Source organism: Lagenorhynchus albirostris, chromosome 8 (assembly GCF_949774975.1).
Source record: "Lagenorhynchus albirostris chromosome 8, mLagAlb1.1, whole genome shotgun sequence".
Classification (NCBI taxonomy): domain Eukaryota; kingdom Metazoa; phylum Chordata; class Mammalia; order Artiodactyla; family Delphinidae; genus Lagenorhynchus; species Lagenorhynchus albirostris.
In genome coordinates this window covers 51,847,889-51,868,585 of record NC_083102.1, presented here as the reverse complement: position 1 = coordinate 51,868,585, position 20,697 = coordinate 51,847,889, and the positions used below count along the sequence as shown (strand labels likewise).

The window sequence follows — 20,697 nt, the reverse complement described above, 5'->3', positions numbered from 1 at the left end:
AGATGAGAGTTAAAAGAAAGCTGAGACCTTAATCTGGCAAAGGTTACTGCTCATTTCTTCCTGATATGTTAGACCTGTCAGCAATTCAACTGCAGGAAATGGTGAAAGAATGACAGTTACTTATCTAGACTATTTCTTTCACCACTTCTCTGAGTGAGAATATTCTGGATGCCACACGCAGTACCTTATGTTAACTTCTCTCCAGGGGCAGAGAGTGTCCACGTTGTCTTTTGTCTTCAAAGTATGAATACAGATGGATAGGGGAAGGTACACCACAAAAAATCAAGACCCTCTCTGAGAGGTATATTCAGATAATGCCACAACTTTCATTGGAAGAGTCAAATATTTACATCAGGCTAGGCCAGCCCTTCAACGGCTTGAGCCATGTACCTTCTCCCAGGCTTGGTTTCTTCATCTGTAAAACAACATGGTTGGGAAGTTGATCACAAAGGCTTCTGTGATTCCAGTGACTTTCCAAAATGACTATGATCCATAGCCTATCTAGAAACCTCCTATAATCAGCCATCAAAAAGAACGAAATAATGCCACTGGCAACAATGTGGATGAACCTAGAGATTATCATCCTCAGTGAAGTAAGTCAGACAGAGAAGGACAAATGTCGTATGATATCACTTATATGTGGAATCTAAGATATGATACAAATGAACTTATTTACAAAACAGAAACAGACACACAGACATAGAAAACAAACTTACGTTGCCAAAGGGGAAAGGGGGGGATATATTAGGAGTATGGGATTAGCAGATACAAACTACTATATGTGAAATAGATAAACAACAAGGTCCTACTGTATAGCACAGGGAACTATATTCTATATCTTGTAATAAACCATAATGGAAAAGAATATATATAACTGAATCACTTTGCTGTACACTGGAAACTAACACCACATTGTAAATCAACTGTACTTCAATTCAAAAAATAATAAATAAATATAAACCTCCCATAGCTCTCTCCCTGACCCACGCTGCTGCCAGGACCCTCAATCATTGTGGTACAGCTGCATAACTCTCACAGTCTTTTGCTAGGACTTAGTAAATTGTTAGGACAAATAACACAGTGTTCCAGCTCCCCAGACTGTCCATACCAGTTAGGAATCCCTCTTCTAACTATATAGCTCGGGAGCTCTGTTGCTGAGTTTCTTTAAATGACGTGAGGATTTTAGTGTCCATATCTAGGATTCTGTGATTTGAAGGCATAGGAATAAGATAAGAACGAGTTCATATTTCACTGGGGTTTTTATTTGGTTCAAAATTAAAACAGACACAAAGATTGGATTCTCTCGCTCTGAACTATTTCTTTGATGATTTGTGTTCTTGCCCAAGGCTGATTCTTATAAACTTTGGAGGGTTTTTCTACCCCTAAGATTCTTCTCTGGCAGCCCCTCTTCTGCCCAAATTCCTCAGGAAGCGGCACAATGATGGGGAAAATGTAAGCTTGGTTTAGCATCTTTGTAGTTTGTTTACATTTTAAACACCCATGCTTTAGAGTTGGATAAACCCGTTGGGCTCAAGACCTGGTCTGTAACCTTGGGGAAGTTACCCATACCTCAATTTCCTCATCTATAAAATGTGGATAATTGCATCTCTTTTCCAAGGTGATGTTCTTGAAGTGCAACCATAGGGAAGTACCTAGGCCAACACTTGGCACAAACCAAGAACTTAGTAAAGCTGCTCTTTTCTCTCACTCTCCACTTTCACCCCTTCCATGGGAATGAATATCAAAACCATAAAAGTAAATTGTCTGTATTCACCTCTATTCTTGTAGAGTTCTTATTGAATCTTTATTTTTTCCTGATTTTTTTTTTTAGGCTTGGCAATACTCAGCCATAAATAAAGAACCCACGTTACATGAATAACATTTAAAAGCTAGCTTTGCATCCAGCTTTGTCATGGTGCACGCCCCTGGCTGCCACTACAAAGGGCAAGACTGAGACCAATGAGTCAGAGTTTCAGAGTTTTCCTTTTGACCATCTTACTGGAAGCCACTCTATACATAGGATCCTACCCCAGGGAGGTCAGCATTTCTCAGGGTAACTCAGCCACCAGTACCTATAAGCTTTATCTTGAAACCAATAATCATTTGCTAACATGCTATTCTCCCAGAGTCATAAACCAGAATCCTGGAGGGGTTTGCAACAGTGTTTGCGGTTTGCAACAATGGTTGGCAAACTACTACACAAGGGACCAATCTGGCCCACTTCCTGCTTTTATACACCTGGGACCTAAATGATACATACTTCTTTTAATAATTGAAAAAATAAAATAAAGAGTAATATTTCATGACATATGAAAATTATATGAAATGCAAATTCTGGTGTCCATAAATAAAGTTGTACTGGAACAAAGCCACAGCCATTCATTTGTGTATTGTCTATGGATGCTTGCATGGTACAGGGGAAGAACTGAGTAGTTGCCACAGAGACTGTACGTCCCACAAAACCTAATTTATTTACTATCTGGCCCTTTACAAAGTTTGCTGCCCCCTGATACGGGGCACAGACTCCAGGAGCCAGACAGCCCGGTAGCATAATTCAGCTCTGGGCAAGTTCTCTCACCTCCTCTGTACCCTCAACTGGATAAAGAGGATGATAACAGCATCCACCTCATGGGGTTTTATGAGGATTAAGCAAATACATAAAGCGCTTAGAAGAGGGTCTGGCACATATTAAGTACTATATATGCGTCTATTACTATTAGTTGCCACAATTTCTTGCATAGACTAAAGCAGCAGCAGCTTACCAATTTGTTAGCAATAATTGTGAGAATTTCATTTGTAGCACTCCATTAAATTCAATTCTTTAGCAGCGGGGCAGTAGGAAGGTGTTAAAGACAACTGAAATGACAATGAACATAGATGTTTTTCCACAAAACTAATTCTGCATTCTTACAAATATTTTTTATGCTATATACTTCTTTCAAACTTGAGTATTGAAGGAACTTACACTCAACTTTGAATTCAGCCCTCACCCCTATTCCTTATAGTTGGAAAACACAGACTTCAAAACCGAGGCTAAGGAACAGAATAGAGAGCCCAGAAATAAATCCATGCATATACAGTCAACTGATCTTGGACAAGAATGCCAAAATTACACAATAGAGAAAGGATGGCCTCTTCAACAAATGGTGCTGGGAAAACTGGATATCCACATGCACGAGAACGAAATTGGACCCCTATCTTACACCATACACAAAAATCAACTCAAAGTGGATTAAAGACTTAAATGTAAGACCTAAAACTTCTAGAAGAAAACTTAGGGGGAAAGCTTTGTCACATCGGTCCTGGCAATGATTTCATGGCTATGACACCAAAAGCACAAACAACAAAAACAAAATAAATAAGTAGGACTACATCAGACTAAAAAGCTTCTGCACAGCAAAAGAAACAACAGAATGAAAAGGCAACCCATGGAATGGCAGAAAATATTTGCAAACCATATATCTGACAAGGAGTTAGTCTCTAAAATACATAAGGAACTCCCGCAACTCAATGGTAAAAAAAAAACAAAATAACCCAATTTAAAAATGCGCTAAAAACTTAAATAGACATTTTTACAAAAGAGACATACAAATGAACAGCAGGTATATGGAAAAATGTTCAATGTCACTAATTATCAGGGAAATGCAAATCAAAAGCACAATGAGATATCACCTCATACCTGTCAGGATGTCTATTATCAAAACAACAGACAATAAGCGTTGGCAAGTATTTGGAGAAATTGGAACTCCTGCACATTATTGGTGGGAGTTAGAAATGGTGAGGCTGCTATGAAAACAGTATGGAAGTTCCTCAGAAAATGAAAACTACCATATGATCCAGCAACCCCACTTCTGGGTATATATTCAAAATAATTAAAAACAGGATTTCAAAGAGATTTTACACCCATGTTCACTGCAACATTATTCACAGTAACCAAGATGTGGCAGCAACACAAATGTCCATCTATACATGAATGGATTTTTAAAAATGTAGTATGTACATACAGTGCATTGTTATCCAGCCTTAAAAAAGAAGGAAACCCTATAATATTTTACATGACTGAACTTCAAGGACAGTATGCTAAGTGAAACAAGTCAATCACAAGAAGACAAATATTGCATGATTCTACTTATATGAGGCATCTAAAGTAGTCAAACTCATAGAAACAAAGTAGAATCGTGGTTGCCAGGGGCTGAGAGGAAGAAATGGGGAGTTGTTCACTGGTATAGATTTTTAGTCATGTGAGAAGAAACGTTCTGGAGATCTTCTGTACAACACTGCATGCTTTTAACGATAGTGCATGGTACACTTAAAAATTCGTTAGGCTGGTAGATCTCATGTTGTGCTCTTACCACAATAAATAATAGTAGGGAGAAAAAAACCCAAAACTCTACATAGGCCAAAGGACTCATATGTCTAATCTATGTTGATGATGGCTGTGGTATTTGAAAACAGTAATCAACTTCCTGAATCAAACACAAAACAAGTAATACATAGTTTACTTGCTATAAGACAACAGGGACTATTAGAATTTTCTTACAATTCAGGACTTTGGCTTTTAGCATTTGGGTATCCAAAAAGAGGACTTGAGAGGGAAGTTTATACATAAGAGTAAAACAATGACCCTAGTGAGAACACAGACCAGGAACTCAGTACGGAGGAACTCGGTCCACCACGGTGAACAAGCACAGTACCTCGCACAGCGGGTGCTCCAGTATTTGTTAAATGTTCATGACTCATTCAATTTTTCTGTGCAACCTCCATAGCAAATACTGCGAATCTTGCTCGTTATTGCATTTCTTAAAACGTTAAAATTCAGAAAAACATTCTGCGTGACTGAAATTACATGAAACAAAACCAAACAAAAATCTCACATCTGAATTGCTTCAAACTGTTTAGTTGAAAAAGAAAACTGTGCGAAGTAAAGAAAACCGTTTCCTGAATCAACTGAGTGAAGTTCCAAGTTCCAGCTCTCTCACCCTCCTGAATATTTACCAGCACACTCTCAGCTTGCGCTAAACTTTTCTTGCATAAAAAGCAGCTGAGTAATTTTGGAGAATGGGATTGTTTTGCCTAAATCATCCAGATAATTCAAACAACTCAATTTCTAATAACAATCTGGGCGAGGCTGCCCTGCCCAGTAAATGCTCTCTATACTCCCCAGGCCACAGCCTACTCACACCCAGCTTAGCCAGGAGATGACAGTATCCCCTAGAAAGGAAACACGCCCTTATTGTTCAGTGATAAGTGCAACCGTCAGCCAACGCTCCCCCGCCCTCTGTTCCTCGAGTTTATTCCAGTTTCCCGAGGGCGCTTTCAAATTTTGATTTTTCGACGAGGTCTCCTTTCCCCGGAAGCATCTAAGAGCTGCCCTAAAGCCTTCAGCCCCTTCCCCCAATACCGCACTCTGCTTAGAGCCCGTAGGCCTGTCCAGTAAAGTTATTTAAAATAAAAAGCGTAACAGAAGATGTCCAAGCAGGAAGAGAAAAAGAATACCCCGGGAACTGGGTTAGTGTCGGAACGTGCCATTCATTTCGAAGGGAGGACAGTCCCAGGTGCGAATTGTATCGCAGGTCTGAAGTCACTTACCGGACCTCCGATTCATCAGGGCCTGAGTACATAAAACACCAAAGACCGGGCGGAGCGCAGGAAGGGGCAAGGGGCCGGAAATGGAGCCAGGCAGGGCCGGCGGGCCTGAAGCGCGTCCCCCGTGGGCTCCGGTGGTGCGGCCCGAGGCGGCCGCGCGGCGGGGAGGCGGGAGGCGCAGGGCTGAGGCACAGAGGGCAGCATGGCGTACCCCGGGCACCCTGGCGCCGGCGGCGGCTACTACGCAGGCGGGGTGAGTGCTGCCCTCCCGGGCTCGCGGCCGGGGTGCGACCCCTGGACGCCGGGGGCGCCGAGAGGCCACACGTGGCGACTCCGCCGGGGCGGCTCCCGGGCGCCCCCGCCCTGCCAGCCGCCTCTTCCCAGGCCCCTGCCGACCGGCCTCTGTCTCAGCGCCCTCTTTCCCTCTGTCCCTTCTCCCCTCGGCTGGCTGCGCGGGGCCGGGGCGCGGGTGGTTTTGACCCAAGAAGCCCACCCTGTGACTCCCGGATCCGCGGCGTGAAATCGTGCACATGGGGTGTTGCCTTCCTCTCCGCCTTCCCTGAGAGCAACAGCCATTTTAATCTAGAATGGTCCTGCCGTTCACTTCTCCCTCTCTGAAAGAAAGTGGGAAAAACAGGAAAGTCAGGGAAAGTCCGTTAGAGTCAAAGACCTCCGGGAGGAAGGCCGCCTCGCCCTGCGTCAGGGATGCGCGTCGTCGTGGGAACTGTTTCCAAAAGAGAAAGTTCCCTCGCCTTGACACACCTCACCCCTCCCGAGGCTACACCTGTTTCAAAACGCTTTAAAAATACCGTAAACGCTAGAAAAATGTAAGTTGCATGCCCAGGTTGCGTTTATCTCAGTAGCCTGCGGGTTAATGGGGGTTTGTAAAGTTGCTTCACTTACACTGATGTCACTGTCAAGACTACTCATTTTGATGCTAGCTGCCGGTTTTTAAATTATAACGGGGTGAGAATGGGAGAAAGGGGAGGAGTGATTGCAGGTAGAGAATTCCGGGTGGCAAACGACTGACAGCGAAGGCCTGGCAATTGCCTGGCTTTGCATGAGGCACTCAGTGGTGAAAGAATAAAACTTGGTCAGCGGAATGATGCATTTGTTTCCTGTCTTACAGTATGGAGGGGCTCCCGGAGGGCCTGCGTTTCCCGGACAAACTCAGGATCCGCTGTATGGTTACTTTGCTGCTGTAGCTGGACAGGTTAGCTTTTCCCTTTAACATTAAAGGACTGTCAGATTCTACATTTGTATTAACCTTAGTTCGAGTGGCACAGAAAAACAGCCTTTCCTCTGGAAAAGAATTCCTTTGCTTCCGCACAAGAAAAAAAAAAAAAAGAGAAGTTCACAGGCAGTTACTTATTTTTGAATATTCAGAACAAATAAGGACAAAGGGTTACTCGTGTTTATGTTACTTTCAGAACTAAACTTGTGATTGAATTAGGGTCAGATTCAACAGAACAGGCTAGTATAAATGTGCTTTGAAGATATGTAAGGTAGAAAGATGTCTTTAGAACTGAATTGTCAGGGTCCATAGTGGTTTCCAGAGAAGAAATACCAGATCTGCTGAACGTTAAACCCTTCTTTGTACAATTAAAAGCATGTGGTACTAGTAATTCTGTAGCCAGATTCTAGGGGACACTTCCTCTGGGTAGAGTTTGATTGTTAATCAGTTACCCCCTTAGGAAATAGGTATGTATGGTAAAAACCCACCAGCTTCAAAATAAGAAAGGTACTATATTCTTCTTACTATCAGGAAGTTAATCTTCTGAACAGTTTAGTTCCTCTTTGATGCAGATGCTGTTACCAGGTCACATCTTTCATGTCCTTATCAGGTGTTGTTGTGGTCTGTTGACCCAGAGAGAGAATTAAGGTCAGCACCCCAAGACCATTCACTTCTTTACATTCTAAGTCATATGACAGGCGGTAGTGCATCTTGAGGGAGGCCCCTTCCCCAGCTCCCAGGTCAGTGAATGTATATGGTAAATATACTGTTGGTATAACCCAAACATGTCCAGAGGGGGTGTCTGTGCTTATGAATTCAACTTAGCTTTGTTTTGATCAAAAGCTAGAAATAACACGATCTTAATGTGAAAATGCCTTAGACTATTATGGAATTACAGCCACCTTTTAGAATAGCACTCTAAGAAATACCATTTGAGAAACACTGGAAAATTGAGTCTAAAACTGAAAGAGCTGCCCCTTAAGTATCTGCTTCATCTGTTAGTGATCAGTATCTTTGAAACCACAAGACACGGCAAAGCTCAAGACTCCTTATTCTTAGATTGCCTGTGCCTGCAGCCATGTAAGTGACCCCCCCTGCTTAGCTTTCAGCAGCCCTGGCCTGCAGCAGCATGCCCATCGTTTTTCACATTATTGATCATGCCCCTCATCTAGAACATATAATAGTCATGGACTTGAGGATTGAGGTATTTTATTTTAAAATCCCTATAAATAACATGTATCTAATTCTGACCTAGGTCAGCCAGTGAATAAGCGCGGGGAACCTCTGTCTCCCAGGTATAATCGTGATCCAAAAAAAAAAACAGTTCATCACATCATAAGCAAAGGTGATCACAGAGGACGCTTTCTGTGGGAACCAGACTTTTCATTTACTGATGTCATCTGTGTACCCTGCTCTCCACACACCCTGACAAAAAAAAAGCTAGAAAGAGTAATAAGACTTTTAATCAACTACATAAATAATTTTATTTTAAAATGCTTGCTTTGGCAGATTCCTAGCTCAGACTGAGAGTAGTTCAAGACAGAAACTAGTTTTATTCATGTCTCAGTGGAAGAAACTGAATTCACCTCACTGTTTTATTAAAAGAGGAATCTTACACTTGAGAACATTTATGCCAAGTCTAATTTGGGAATTTAGTACTACCAATACCTTTTCATCATTTCCTCTAAAGTATAGGTGTAAGCAGCTTTCAGACTTGGTTAATTCTTGTGTAATGATTATTTAAAATAAAGCCTGAAATTGAATGCCCACTTTACCTAAGGTATTAAGAAATGTATTTTTTGTTTATGGCCCTAATTATACATTTGTGGAAGAGGCCCTAACAATTTGTCTTTCTTTCTGTAATTAAATTGTTATGGGAAGTAGAGTGAGGAAAAAGAATGCCTACTTTTAGCAGGCATCCCTTTAAAAAAAGTCTCATGCATGATAATATTCATTTTCTTTACCATTATTGCTACACTGAATACTGAATGTAAACAAAGAACTAGAAAGTACAAATCACGATTGTGATTCCTTTTCCTATTTTTTTTTTTTTAAAGGATGGACAAATAGATGCTGATGAATTGCAGAGATGCCTGACACAGTCAGGCATTGCTGGAGGATACAAACGTAAGTTAGGAGCCCCAAAGTGTCTCTAGAAATACTCTTGTATGTCATATTTCAGATGTTACTTGTGATTATTATAGCCTTCAAGGAATCTGAGCTTTTCTGATCCAGCAAAGTTAAGAATTTCAAAAGCTGAATTCGGTTGGTTCTTTTGTATTTTAAAATGTTAATTTGAAAACAGTTCCTACTGAATCATTCCACACTACCCACCGATTTTGTGGGTTTCTTGGATTTGGGTTCCATGTATCTGGAACCGTTCAAACCAATGACAGTCTGTATGGCCTCCTCAGAAAATGAGGTAAGGTGCTGAAATGAAATCCACCAGGTCAGGTGTTGTTAATGATAGGAGCTAACATTCACTGCTGACTGTTTGCCAAGAGCTTATTCTGTCTCTGAGCCTGGTGGCACTTAGGGCTTTGAGTGGCCTGTCCTGCATGCCTAGTTCTGAGTAGTTGGTCCTACCCTCCCTTTTCCCCGGTGCCTGGTCCCCAACCCCTAGTCCTCAGGGAGCCAGTTCTGCACTCCTGGTCTCAACTCCTGGCAGCATGAACGCTCACCTTGACATCCCCCAGGTCTTTCCTCTTTCTACATCAGGCTAAGTAAGACGTGCCCTTCCTAATTTCTAAACTCTTTACAGTAACCCTCCTTCCTGCCACCCCCCAGTTCCTCACAGACTGCCCCTGTACTTACACCTGCTTCCTGCCTTTTGACTCTGCATGAGCTGCAGAGAGGGAACTCCTGCCAAGATGCTGCCTCCCACACATGCCACATGCTTCTCTTCAAATCGTGTCTTGATCATGATAGAGAATAGTGTCTTGGCTAATGTACATGACCTACCAACTTCTCTGCCAGTTGTTAATTGAGACAGAACATCAGATCGAAGCCTCAACTTTCCAGTAAGCTGTGAATTAAAACACTCAAACTGGGGAATTCCCTGGCTGTCCAGTGGTTAGGACTCGGTGCTTTCACTGCGGTGGCCCCGGGTTTGATCCCTGTTTGGGAACTAAGATCCCTTAAGAAAAAAAAAAAAAAAAACACTCAAACTAGAATTCACAATTGAGGACCCGTAGTGGCCATTTTTGACTGTTTGATATGGCACAGTTACTAGGTGGCTCTCTTTTTAAACTACTTGCATATCCATTTTTATCATCCTTTGTTTTATGACTTCAGTATCCAATTAACATTTCCTAGTTGTGGGAATTAATACAAAAGAGGAACCTTTTGCATTTCTGTCATCTACCCTGGTCCTAAGCAAAAGAAGCCCTTTTCTAGATTAGGGAATTTTTTTTTTTTTTTAACTATTGTAGGCAATACATTTAAATCATTAGTTGTTAACCTCAAGCAATTGGAGCTGGTGAACAAAGAAGGTCTAATAGCAGCGTTTACAGAAGTGAGCCATGTCACAACATAGACTGTTATCTACACCCTTTCAGTAGAAGAGGTGTGGCCGGTTTTCAAATTGAACAAAGTGGGCAGTATATCCTTGGAGAGCAGTCCTTTTAAAAATTTCATTTGCGAAAGCTGCATTTACTAAAGATCTTAGATCACTGAGTTACAGAAAAGACATATCCTGAATCATCTGGATCATGTGACTGAATTAATTTGCTTGCTGTCATCTGGTTATGGAGGCTGTAATGAACCACAAAACCATCTTGGTTGTGAGATGGCAGAGTGAGTGTTGTAATGCAGAAGTTATACAGCCATTGGTCTTTTCAACCCAGCTTCCAAGCCAGAAAGTGCGGACGGGCGCTAGGGGTGGCAGGGGGGATAGAGAAACCCATGGCACCTTCTTAACCAGTTTAAGAGGGAGCAGTCATGCCTAGAGGTGGCGCTGATGAGGGAAGTTGCTCTTTTTTCCTCGAGTGTAGTAGTTGTTCCTCTGTGGTAAGGTTGAGAGAAACAACTGCAGGTGGGATTTTCCTGCTAGGTCTGTTACGTTGTGGATTTCCACTAGAAGAAAAGTTGTTTGAGGTATTTTAGCAGAATGAACAGGAGAAAGGAGATAGAGAGTCAAGATAAAATTATAACAAAGATTCTTTTGAAATTATTTAAAATAGGATTAGCATTAGTGAAAGCTCTTTCTGGGGGAAAAAAATACTATTAAAATTGAACAAGAGTTCTCCTCACCCAAACTTACTAGATGTCAGTGTTCTAACTCATTGGAACTGCCCAGAATGGTGACTTTTCTGTTTTGTTCACTGCCTACCTCATTCCCTCCCTTCTCAGTCCTCTCACAAAAGAGGACCAGATTTCTGTTCTCCCTGGCAACTAGCTCTAACCTTTTACTCTCCTCCTCTAAAAATCCTGAGTAGCTCCATGGTGCCCATATAAAACAAAAGCTAGACAGCCTCCCAGGAATTCGGTCTCCTCAGTGATGCAGCCTCATCTAACGGTAATTTCTCCCCTTTCCTTTCCGGACTTCACTGCTTCTCTCTTTGCTTATGCAGGTCCCTAGCTCTACATGGCTGTCGCCAGATGTCCCAAATCTTTCCTGTTGTTCAAAATTTGGCTTAAATGCTGCTTCTTCTACGAAGTCTTTCTTACCAAGAAGGAGCCTCTCCTCAACATCTGGTAGTTTTTGGTGCCTCCATTATGGCTTACCATCCTCTACCTTGTGCACATGACTTATCTTTAACTTTAGACTGTCAGCTGGGCCAGGTTCTAGTGTCACGTTTGTATCTCCAATGTCCCTGGTACCCTGAGCCCTGCACATAATGAATATTTAATAGGCATTTGAGGAATCAATGAGTATAGAAGACTTCCTAAAATGGAAAAATCATATACCCATATTTGCATTTTGACTTAAGAAAGATTGATATTTACCTAAGGGATTATACATTACTTTTAAGTATCAGTGAAAATCAGAAGAGTCCATTTAAAAACCATATCCTCCTTAGGCTCTTTGAGAGGGGTATACAGCTTCCTACATAGGGATGAGAATTCAGTCTCACGTGTTCATTCATTTGGCCAACCAACACATTTCTAATGGACACCTACCCTGTGGTAGGTGCTGGGGTCTGCAAGCGCCAACAGTGCCTGGGGAACACGGTGAAAAGCACTGGGGTAGGTAAAGGGTTTACCTTTTACTGTAAGCTGTGGGGTCACATCAGAGGGGCCAGTAACCCAGACAGAGATCCGGAAAGTCTTCCTTGCAGAATCGATACCTCAACTGAGGAGAAATGAAAGTTGAGCAGAAATGATGCAGACCAAGAAGTGAGTGAGGTAGGGAAGCTGTGTTCCGGGCAGATAGAACAGTGTGTACCCAGAGATGAGAGGGAGGATGGTTCAATCAAGGAACTGAGAGAGATTGACCAGAGGTAGCTTATGGGGTTGAATGAACAGTAGGAAAGGAGCTGAACTGAGAAAATATGTGTATGACCTTATATGCCAATTAAGGTGTTTGGACTTTATCCTGAGGGCAGTGGAACACCTCCACTAGGTCTTAAGTAGAAGAGCACCTATTTCCCTGGCTGTACGACCAAATTGGGGAGTATGGGTATGGGGAACGTGGAGAGTCAGGGATACCAGTTAGGTGGCCCTTGGAGTCAAACAGATGAGAGAAGTGCTGACTACACTGGGGATAGGACAGTGGGACTGGAGTTGGATGGATCCTAAGGCTGTTCGGAAGGTGATCAAATGTCAAGGGAGAGGGAATTGTGGACTTTCCCAGGTTTCTGGCTCAGGGGGCTGAGTGGGTCATGGTGTCATTCATAGACCTGGGAGACAGGGACTGGCTGCTTCCTGGCCACCAAAAGCCTCGCTTTACATCCAGACACAGTTGGCCCTGTCCTGTGGTGTCAGGCCCTCTGGCGTGGTAGTCCTTACACTGCAGCAGCTGCAGCATCACCTGGAAGGTTTGCTAAAACCAGATCGCCGGGCCTTGCTCTAGCATTTCTCATTAGGATCTGGGGTGAGACCTGAGAATTTGCATCTCTAAACAGGTTTCCGGGCCTGCTGGTCCAGGTTGAACCAGCTACTTTAATGTGAACATATATCCCCTGGGGATCTTGTTAAAAGCGCAGATTCTGATTTTGTTGGTTTATGTTAGGGGCTGAGATGCTGCAGTTCTAAAAGCTCCCAGGTGAGGAAAAACAAAGAGATAATTACAAGGGAACACCCATAAGGCTATCTGCTGATTTCTCTACAGAAGCTTTGCAGGCTGGAAGGGAGTGGCATGATATATTCAAAGTCTTGAAAGGGAAAAACCTGCAAACTAGGATACTCTACCCAGCAAGATTATTATTTAGAGTATGAGAGAGAAAGGATTTCTCAGACAGACAAAAACTAAAAGAATACAGCAATACAAAACATATCCTGAAAGATATATTGAAAGGTCTTCTCTAAATAGAAAAGAAGCAAGAATCTATAGGAAAGAGAAAAGCACAATTGGAAAGTAAATCATTTAAATAAGCCAGTATCCAGATTAAAAAAAAAATCCAAAAAATATTTTTTAAAGCGATGATAACTACAAAGAACAGCAAAAGGATAAACATGAAGATGTAAAAGAGGACATCAAAATCATAAAATGTGGGGGAGGACAGTAAGAAAATGTGTTCTTTTTTTTCAGAATGTATTTGAGCCTATATGACTATCAGTCTAAATAAACTAGATATAGTAGTGGGTTAACATAACTTGAAAAACAGGGTAACCACAAATCAGAAACATACAGTAGATTCACAAAAACCAAAAAGAACTGAACACAAGCGTAATACAAAAGAAAACCATCTGTTACAAGGCCTGCATTTGCCCAGTTTTAAGACCAAAGAAAGAGCCCAGAGTCAGCCACAGAGACATCAGTGGTTTAATGGATGGGGGAGCTTATACATCTGAAAAAAGGTCCTAGAGCAACACCCCACTGTGTGCAGCAGAAGGTGGGCAGGACATGGCAGCAGGCTTCACTCCAGAGGGGAAGGGGAGACTGCCAGTTATAAGGCGGGGTTACCTCAGGTGGGCTCATTCGTTACCAGGGAAGCCAGCAGAGGGGCACTCACCTCCCCTTTGATAAGAACTGTCACCAGCTGGGGCCCATGGCAAGTACGTAGGAAGGTCAGTCCTGTGCGTAGGGTACAGGTGACGCAGGCCCTGGTCGGGCAGAGGATGTACAGAGAGCAAGAGAAGAGCCATCTTGAGTGGCCTGACCATACACCATCAAACCACAAAAAGAAAAAGGAAAAGAAAAAAGAACAAAAGCTCCCAGGTGATATTAATAACAGCTAGTCCAGGAATCACACTTGGAGTAGAAGAGTGGTCTCAATCTTGACTACTCACTAGAATCATCTGAGAAGCTTTTAAAAAAGAAAAAAAAAAAAAACTAATGCCTGAGTCCCATAGTCAGATTCTGATTTAATTGTTCTGTGGTGGTGGTGAATATACTTAACAAAAGTTTTTGAGAGTACATCTTAAAACTTCTCACCACACACACAAAAGGTAGCTGTGTGAGGTGATGGATGTGTTAATTAACCTTATTATGGTAATCATTTTGCAGTATATACATATAGAAAATCATTACAATGTACACCTTAAACTTACACAATGTTATATGTCAATAATATCTCAATAAAGCTGAAAAAATAATATTTGTTCTGTGGTGCAGCCCAGATGTCAGGATCTTTTAAAGCCTCTGGGTGATTCTGATAAGCACCCAGGTTTGAGAACCTCTGGTCTCCACTAGAGAGACTTCATACCTCCACACAACTTAAAAATCAGAATGAAGAACCAACCAACTCTTTCTCAAAAGTGTAGCAAAGTGTTGCCTCCTCTCACCTCAGAGAACTGCCTCTGTGGATCAGATGGAGGTTGAAGGACCAAAATAGAAACAGTCCCTAACCTTTTATTTCAGGGTTCCAGGATATGCCAAACAGAGGAATCTGTTAAAAGTAGAAAACCTATAGTTTGTAATGTTTGGAGACATTACAATAATAAGAGTTAGCTTAGTTGTTTTAAATTCACTTTTGTTAGAGATAAAAATGAAGCTAGTAACAGCTGTAGAAAATGTTAATTCTGTGTGCATCTTAACAAACTTGTCAAATTTACGCTAGCTTTGCCCACGTGACCATTGTCACTTCTTTCTAGTTTTACCGCTTCTTTGTACCTCAGGACACTTCTTCAAAGTCATTGGTAAGGTGCAAGGAATTCTTTATTTTTAATTTGTTAATGCTTAGAGTACCAGTAGGCCATTAACCAGTAAGTGTATTCTAGTTTGGTTGTCTAAGTGAGGTATGGAAATGCCCTCAGAACACCCTTGAACTGTAAGTAAACTAAAAAGGTTTCTGAACAGTGGCCATCACTAAGTGGGTCATCAGGTCTTAGTCCAGAATGCTCTTGTTTAACACACAATTCTAGCAAGCGTATTTATCTTATTGTCTATGAAAAGAGGCCATAGGCTGGTTGGGGTAGGAGGTGACCATTCAGTGTCTGACATTAAAGGGAAAAGAAAGAAAAACAAATGATCAGACTCAGAACTAGCAAAACCAGCTAGAGTCAACTGTGAGTAGGAACAAAGCAAACTAACCCTCCCATTCACCATGGTGGATAATAATGCACTGTGGTTCATTATGGTGAATTGAACTCACTATATTACAGTTTCAAAGGCAAGAAAGAATATAATACTTTTTAAAAACTATGTTATAGAAAAGTTTAAGCTTATCCAAAAATAGAGGTAATTATACAGTGAACTCCTGTATACCCATCACTCAGCTTCAACAGTTATCATCAATGTGTTGCCATTCTTGTTTTATCTGTAATCCTGCCCATGTTCTTTTAAAGCAAATTCCAGATCTCTTAACATTTATTCCACCTACAGATAACTTCAGTGTATACTTTTCTTAAAGATAAGGACACATTTTCCCCCCAATTTCAAAACCATAAATCACACCTAAAAATATTAACAGTACGATGCAAAACTTTTTTAAAAGATTTCTGTTAAAGTTGTTAAAATCAAATTTGGGTTCTGGAAGGAATCCTATCTAGCTGGAAAAAAAAATCTACTTCAGAGCTCCATGAATTTAGTTCCATGTAGATTGAGCAGCATATAAAAATAAAAGTGTGTAAATAATCACATTCCTAATTAATTTGAATGTATCCAATGTAATGTGAATTTTTGAAATTGTATTAATGTGTATGTACTTTTCTTGATTTAACAGCTTTTAACCTGGAGACTTGCCGGCTTATGGTTTCAATGCTGGATGTATCCTTTACCTTGATTGTGGCCTAGAGTATTTTTTCTGGATTAAAAAAAAAATCCTTCCTGAAGGAATTCATCTAAGGATTAATACCCGGTAAACACAAAGTGACAAATGACCACAAAAAAGTTTTCCGAAATCATTAGCTTTCAAGATGGTATTTGGTGTGAAAAAGGAAGGAAGTTTAGTAAGTAGACCATTCGTTATTTAAGAATTTGAGGAAGCATCAAAGACAAACAAGTATAGAAACCGGAGCAGTCAGGGAGGCTTTTTCACCGTGACATCGATTGCCCTGCATGATTCAAACCTGGCCTTCAAGCAATGGGATTTTTCACATCACAGTTCTTAAACTAGTTTAGCCAGTGCTGATGGTATGGTTCTTTCATCCCACCTCATTTTCCAAAAGTAAAAACAGTGGGTCTGGGAGGGCTTACCAAGGGAGTGTTAGGGCTAAAGAGGACTGGGGACAGAAGGACAAGCAGCATAGCCTGGGCCACCCAGAAAGTGCAGCCCAGTTTGGTTGTTACAGGTGGCTCACAATGGCCTCGTTATTTCCTTGTAATCACATCGTATCAGTTATCTTTTTTCCCCAGGGGAAATAGGCACTCAGAGCTTTTTCTCCATAGGCCCTTTTTATTATATCATTAGTCCCTTGTCCTATCATGTCCAAAAGAATGTATAACATTTTTAACCTTTTCAGCAGAAAGAATATTAAATTCCCTTATCCTTGATCTTTGATTTAATCATTACAAAATGTTGCAAAATAAAGTTGCGCTAATCCTTGATTACAGTTCAGAGAGATATGTCAGGCACAATGGGTTTCAGCGAGTTTAAAGAACTCTGGGCTGTACTAAACGGCTGGAGACAACACTTTATCAGTTTTGACAGCGACAGGAGTGGAACAGTGGATCCCCAGGAATTGCAGAAGGCCCTGACAACAATGGGTGGGTATGACTGACTCCACCTCTCTGTTCATTGGTAGGAGTAATTTTTTTTTTAATTTCTAAAACTAAGTGCTACATGAAGGTGGTTTCTATTTGTAGAAGTAGCACATATTCATAATTTCAATGAGCCCTCTCAGTCCTAAAAATCTGGGGGGGCTTGATTATTTTTAACTGTCTTTTTGTAATCCTTGATTTTTTTTTTTTTTTTTTCTGGATGATTTTTCTTCCTTTCAGGATTTAGGTTGAGTCCCCAGGCTGTGAATTCAATTGCAAAACGATATAGCACCAATGGAAAGATCACCTTCGATGATTACATCGCCTGCTGCGTCAAGCTGCGAGCTCTAACAGGTGTGTCCTTTGAGATCACTATTAAGCACGTCTGGCAGGATAACTCTTTTCTCAGAAATTTTTTTCACATTACTAAGTAATCTGCTGTTAAAATAATCCTAACTAAATTCCCTGGTGGTCCAGTGGTGAGGACTCCATACTCTCACTGCTGAGGGCCCAGGTTCGATCCTTGGTCGGGGAACTAAGATCCCCCAAGCCAACGGCGTGGCCAAAAAAAATCCTAACTAAACTTTACTAAAATGTTTCAAAACATAACAAGCTAACTGATAACGTTTTTGATCAGAGTATCAGCAATATTCTGTGACTTCTCCCCAGAATGTGAAATACTTGAAAAAAGTGAAATTACCCGTTGGTAGCTCTTTCCTATTTCCTCCTGTTGGAAAGATTTAAAATGGTGGTCTCTTTCAGATGTCCTTAAATGTAGCTGTATCAATAATCTCTACTTTTCTCTCCCCTCTATTCTTTTACTTTCTTTTGTATTTTTTTTTCTGGTTTCGTTCCTCTCTTTAGCTTTTTACCCTTTTTAATATCTGGTTTTATGGTTTTTTTGCATCCTGACACAAATTTGAGGGTGGCTTTTCTTACTAAAGTAAATTCTTTTCATTTAATAGGACAGAGCTCAAATGGGTGGAATATCTGATCACAGCTGTTTGTCATATTAAGGACTCCATCCCTCTATTTCCTAATTAAGCAATATCTATGTTATTAAGAAGTCGGAAATTCTGTGCTTCCATCACAGTTAAGGAATGGTCTCAGAAGTCAGTGCAGCTTTTACTGACTTTCGGATGAGGTGTTTCCTTCCAGCTCTATGTTGAGAAAGACAGTTGGCCAACTTCTGCATGTTGTGTTACTTGGTTGCATATTAAATCTATTCGTATTGGTACAGTTGGTTTCTTTGCTTTGGTCTTTTGTTTATGCTGGCTGGTTGTACAATTTAAATGTTACTGCATTTTGAACCCAGTGCCAACATAATTAACTATTATAATTTCAGATAAGATGCTTAAAAAAAACTCATAAATTTTACTGTGGTGTTTTACAGACAGCTTTCGAAGACGGGATACTGCTCAGCAAGGTGTTGTGAATTTCCCGTATGATGATGTAAGTCTCAGTAAATTTGGAACTGACAAAATACAAAAATGCACATATTTTCGGTTTAGCAGTTGCTGCAGTTATGAGTACACTTTAAAAAGGCTTGTGTGTAAACGTGTTTATTTCTTCTGCTTAAAGGTGTGTTCTCTTCAGTGTGCATTAACTTCTCAGGTGACAGTCCCGCTCAGTTTCCAAGGACGGAGAGCTGGCCTGTAGAGCAGAAAGTGCATAGGCTTTGGCCTCAGAAGGGCTACTTAAGGAATATCTGAACGTCCTGACCCAAGTTCCATTTTCCCTGAAAGAGGGGTAATCAGCCCGGCCTTGCAGGACTGCTGCAGGAATTAGCAGTGCCCAGGGCCTCAGTGGTGTTGGAAGAATGCGAAAGAAAACTGAGAGCAAAGGCAGAGTCTACTGCTGTGTGTTTGGTGGTGAAGCAAACATTTCACAGCAAATACTGATGCTTCTACACTGAGGTTTCTGATTTGCAAGGGAAGGGTCAGCTATTCTGTTTCTGTGCATCCATATACTGGCACACTAGAATTTATTTTAATAAAGCAGATTTTAAGGGAATAAAGCTTTTTAAAGGCAGTCTGGTAGAACAGTGGGGTAAAACTGCAGTTCTGAAGTTCCCCATGGGATAGAATGGTATAAACTGTACTGTTACTTGTATTTGTAAGTAGGTGCCTTTGATCATGACCATGTCTAGAGTAAGATATTATTTGGAATTTAAATAATTCTTTGTGCATTGGGGTAAGATGAGCTTCTTGTAAGAAGCTTTGATGTGAGAAACCCATTGGGTTTTATATTAGACTGCTTCCTTCAAAAAATGAACCTTTGGGCTTCCCTGGTGGCGCAGCGGTTGAGAGTCCGCCTGCTGATGCAGGGGACGCGGGTTCGTGCCCCGGTCCGGGAGGATCCCACATGCCGCCGCAGAGTGGCTGGGCCCCGTGACCCATGGCCGCTGGGCCTGCGTGTCGGAGCCTGTGCTCCGCAACGGGAGGGGCCACGGCAGTGAGAGGCCCGCGTACCACAAAAAAACAAAACAAACAAACAAAAATGAACCTTTCCACTCATCATTTACTCCTATTTTGAAAAGGATTTTTTTTAATCCACAATTCAAATGAGAATACCAAAAGGGAAGCTCCCTAAAAATAAGCTAGGGTGTATTCTGTGTTCTGAGGTCTGCAGTGTAACGCTGATTTTTCTCTTTCAGTTCATTCAGTGCGTCATGAGTGTTTAAGTCAGGAGGAAGACCTATGAAGATAATCCACATTCATTCCAACTGGAGTTCTCCTTTGCTCTTTGCCTTCAGTAATTGTGTGCAAACTTACACAGCCACTTTTCCTTAACAGCTGTTGTAAAGGTTTATTACTTTATGTACAACTCAAGTTTTTAGTTTTGATAATATATTCTTTGGAATGTTATTAATATCAGATCCGGTCAGTTAAACACCATTTAGAACTTCCTTGAGCCATTGTTAATCATGCCTTATTTTCTTGCTAAGCCTCTTTTATGTAAATTTAAGTTGCAAATTGTTTAAGGCACATTATGTATTTTTCATTGTAAGCTACTAAAACCTTTTCATCAGACTACAGCTGTTGTCGTCCCTCTTTTAGAAGGGCTTTTCCGTGGTATTGAAAGCTTTATGTGTGGAGTATTCTCGTCATGTAAATGGTTTAGACCCGCTTGGATGCAAAAAAAACAACCACCAAAAAACAAACCTGGTAATATATGTCAGGAATCTCCTGAGTGGAAATTTAACTCAGCTTAAAGGCTTACAGATATTTTGATGGCTGTATAAATGGAAACTGGTTGAATAATTTGAGTGGCAAATACTGCCTGTCATCAGGTTCCTTCTTGTCATCATCCATGTAGACCTTTGCTAACTATACTTAAAAATCTTGAACATTATGAGCTTAACTATGTAAAAAGGAAAATTGATAGGAAAAGACTAAAGGAATGTATGAAAATATTAACTGTGGTTATTTTTGGCTAATGGGATTCTAGGTGACTAATTCCCTTTATGCAGTTCAGTATTTTCCAGGTTTTCTATAATGTGTGTGCTTTCTTTTTAAAATCAGAAGATGCTAATTTTTAAATGGTGATACATCCATTTTGATATGCCATGTGTTCACACTTACATTAAAAAATATACACAGTACAGACATAGAGAATGGACTTGAGGACATAG

General features: G+C 41.0%; 1 protein-coding gene across 1 annotated transcript; it reads left to right on the top strand.

Moving 5' to 3' along the window:
- The first annotated feature begins 5,714 nt into the window (after window positions 1-5,714).
- SRI (sorcin) lies at window positions 5,715-20,098 on the top strand. The gene is made up of 8 exons (XM_060156072.1): window positions 5,715-5,839; window positions 6,716-6,799; window positions 8,878-8,947; window positions 16,087-16,130; window positions 16,922-17,069; window positions 17,304-17,417; window positions 18,457-18,515; window positions 19,720-20,098. The coding sequence occupies exons 1-8, from the start codon at window positions 5,789-5,791 to the stop codon at window positions 19,744-19,746; spliced, it is 597 nt and encodes a 198-aa protein (XP_060012055.1). The 5' UTR covers window positions 5,715-5,788; the 3' UTR covers window positions 19,747-20,098.
- Window positions 20,099-20,697: the final 599 nt, after the last annotated feature.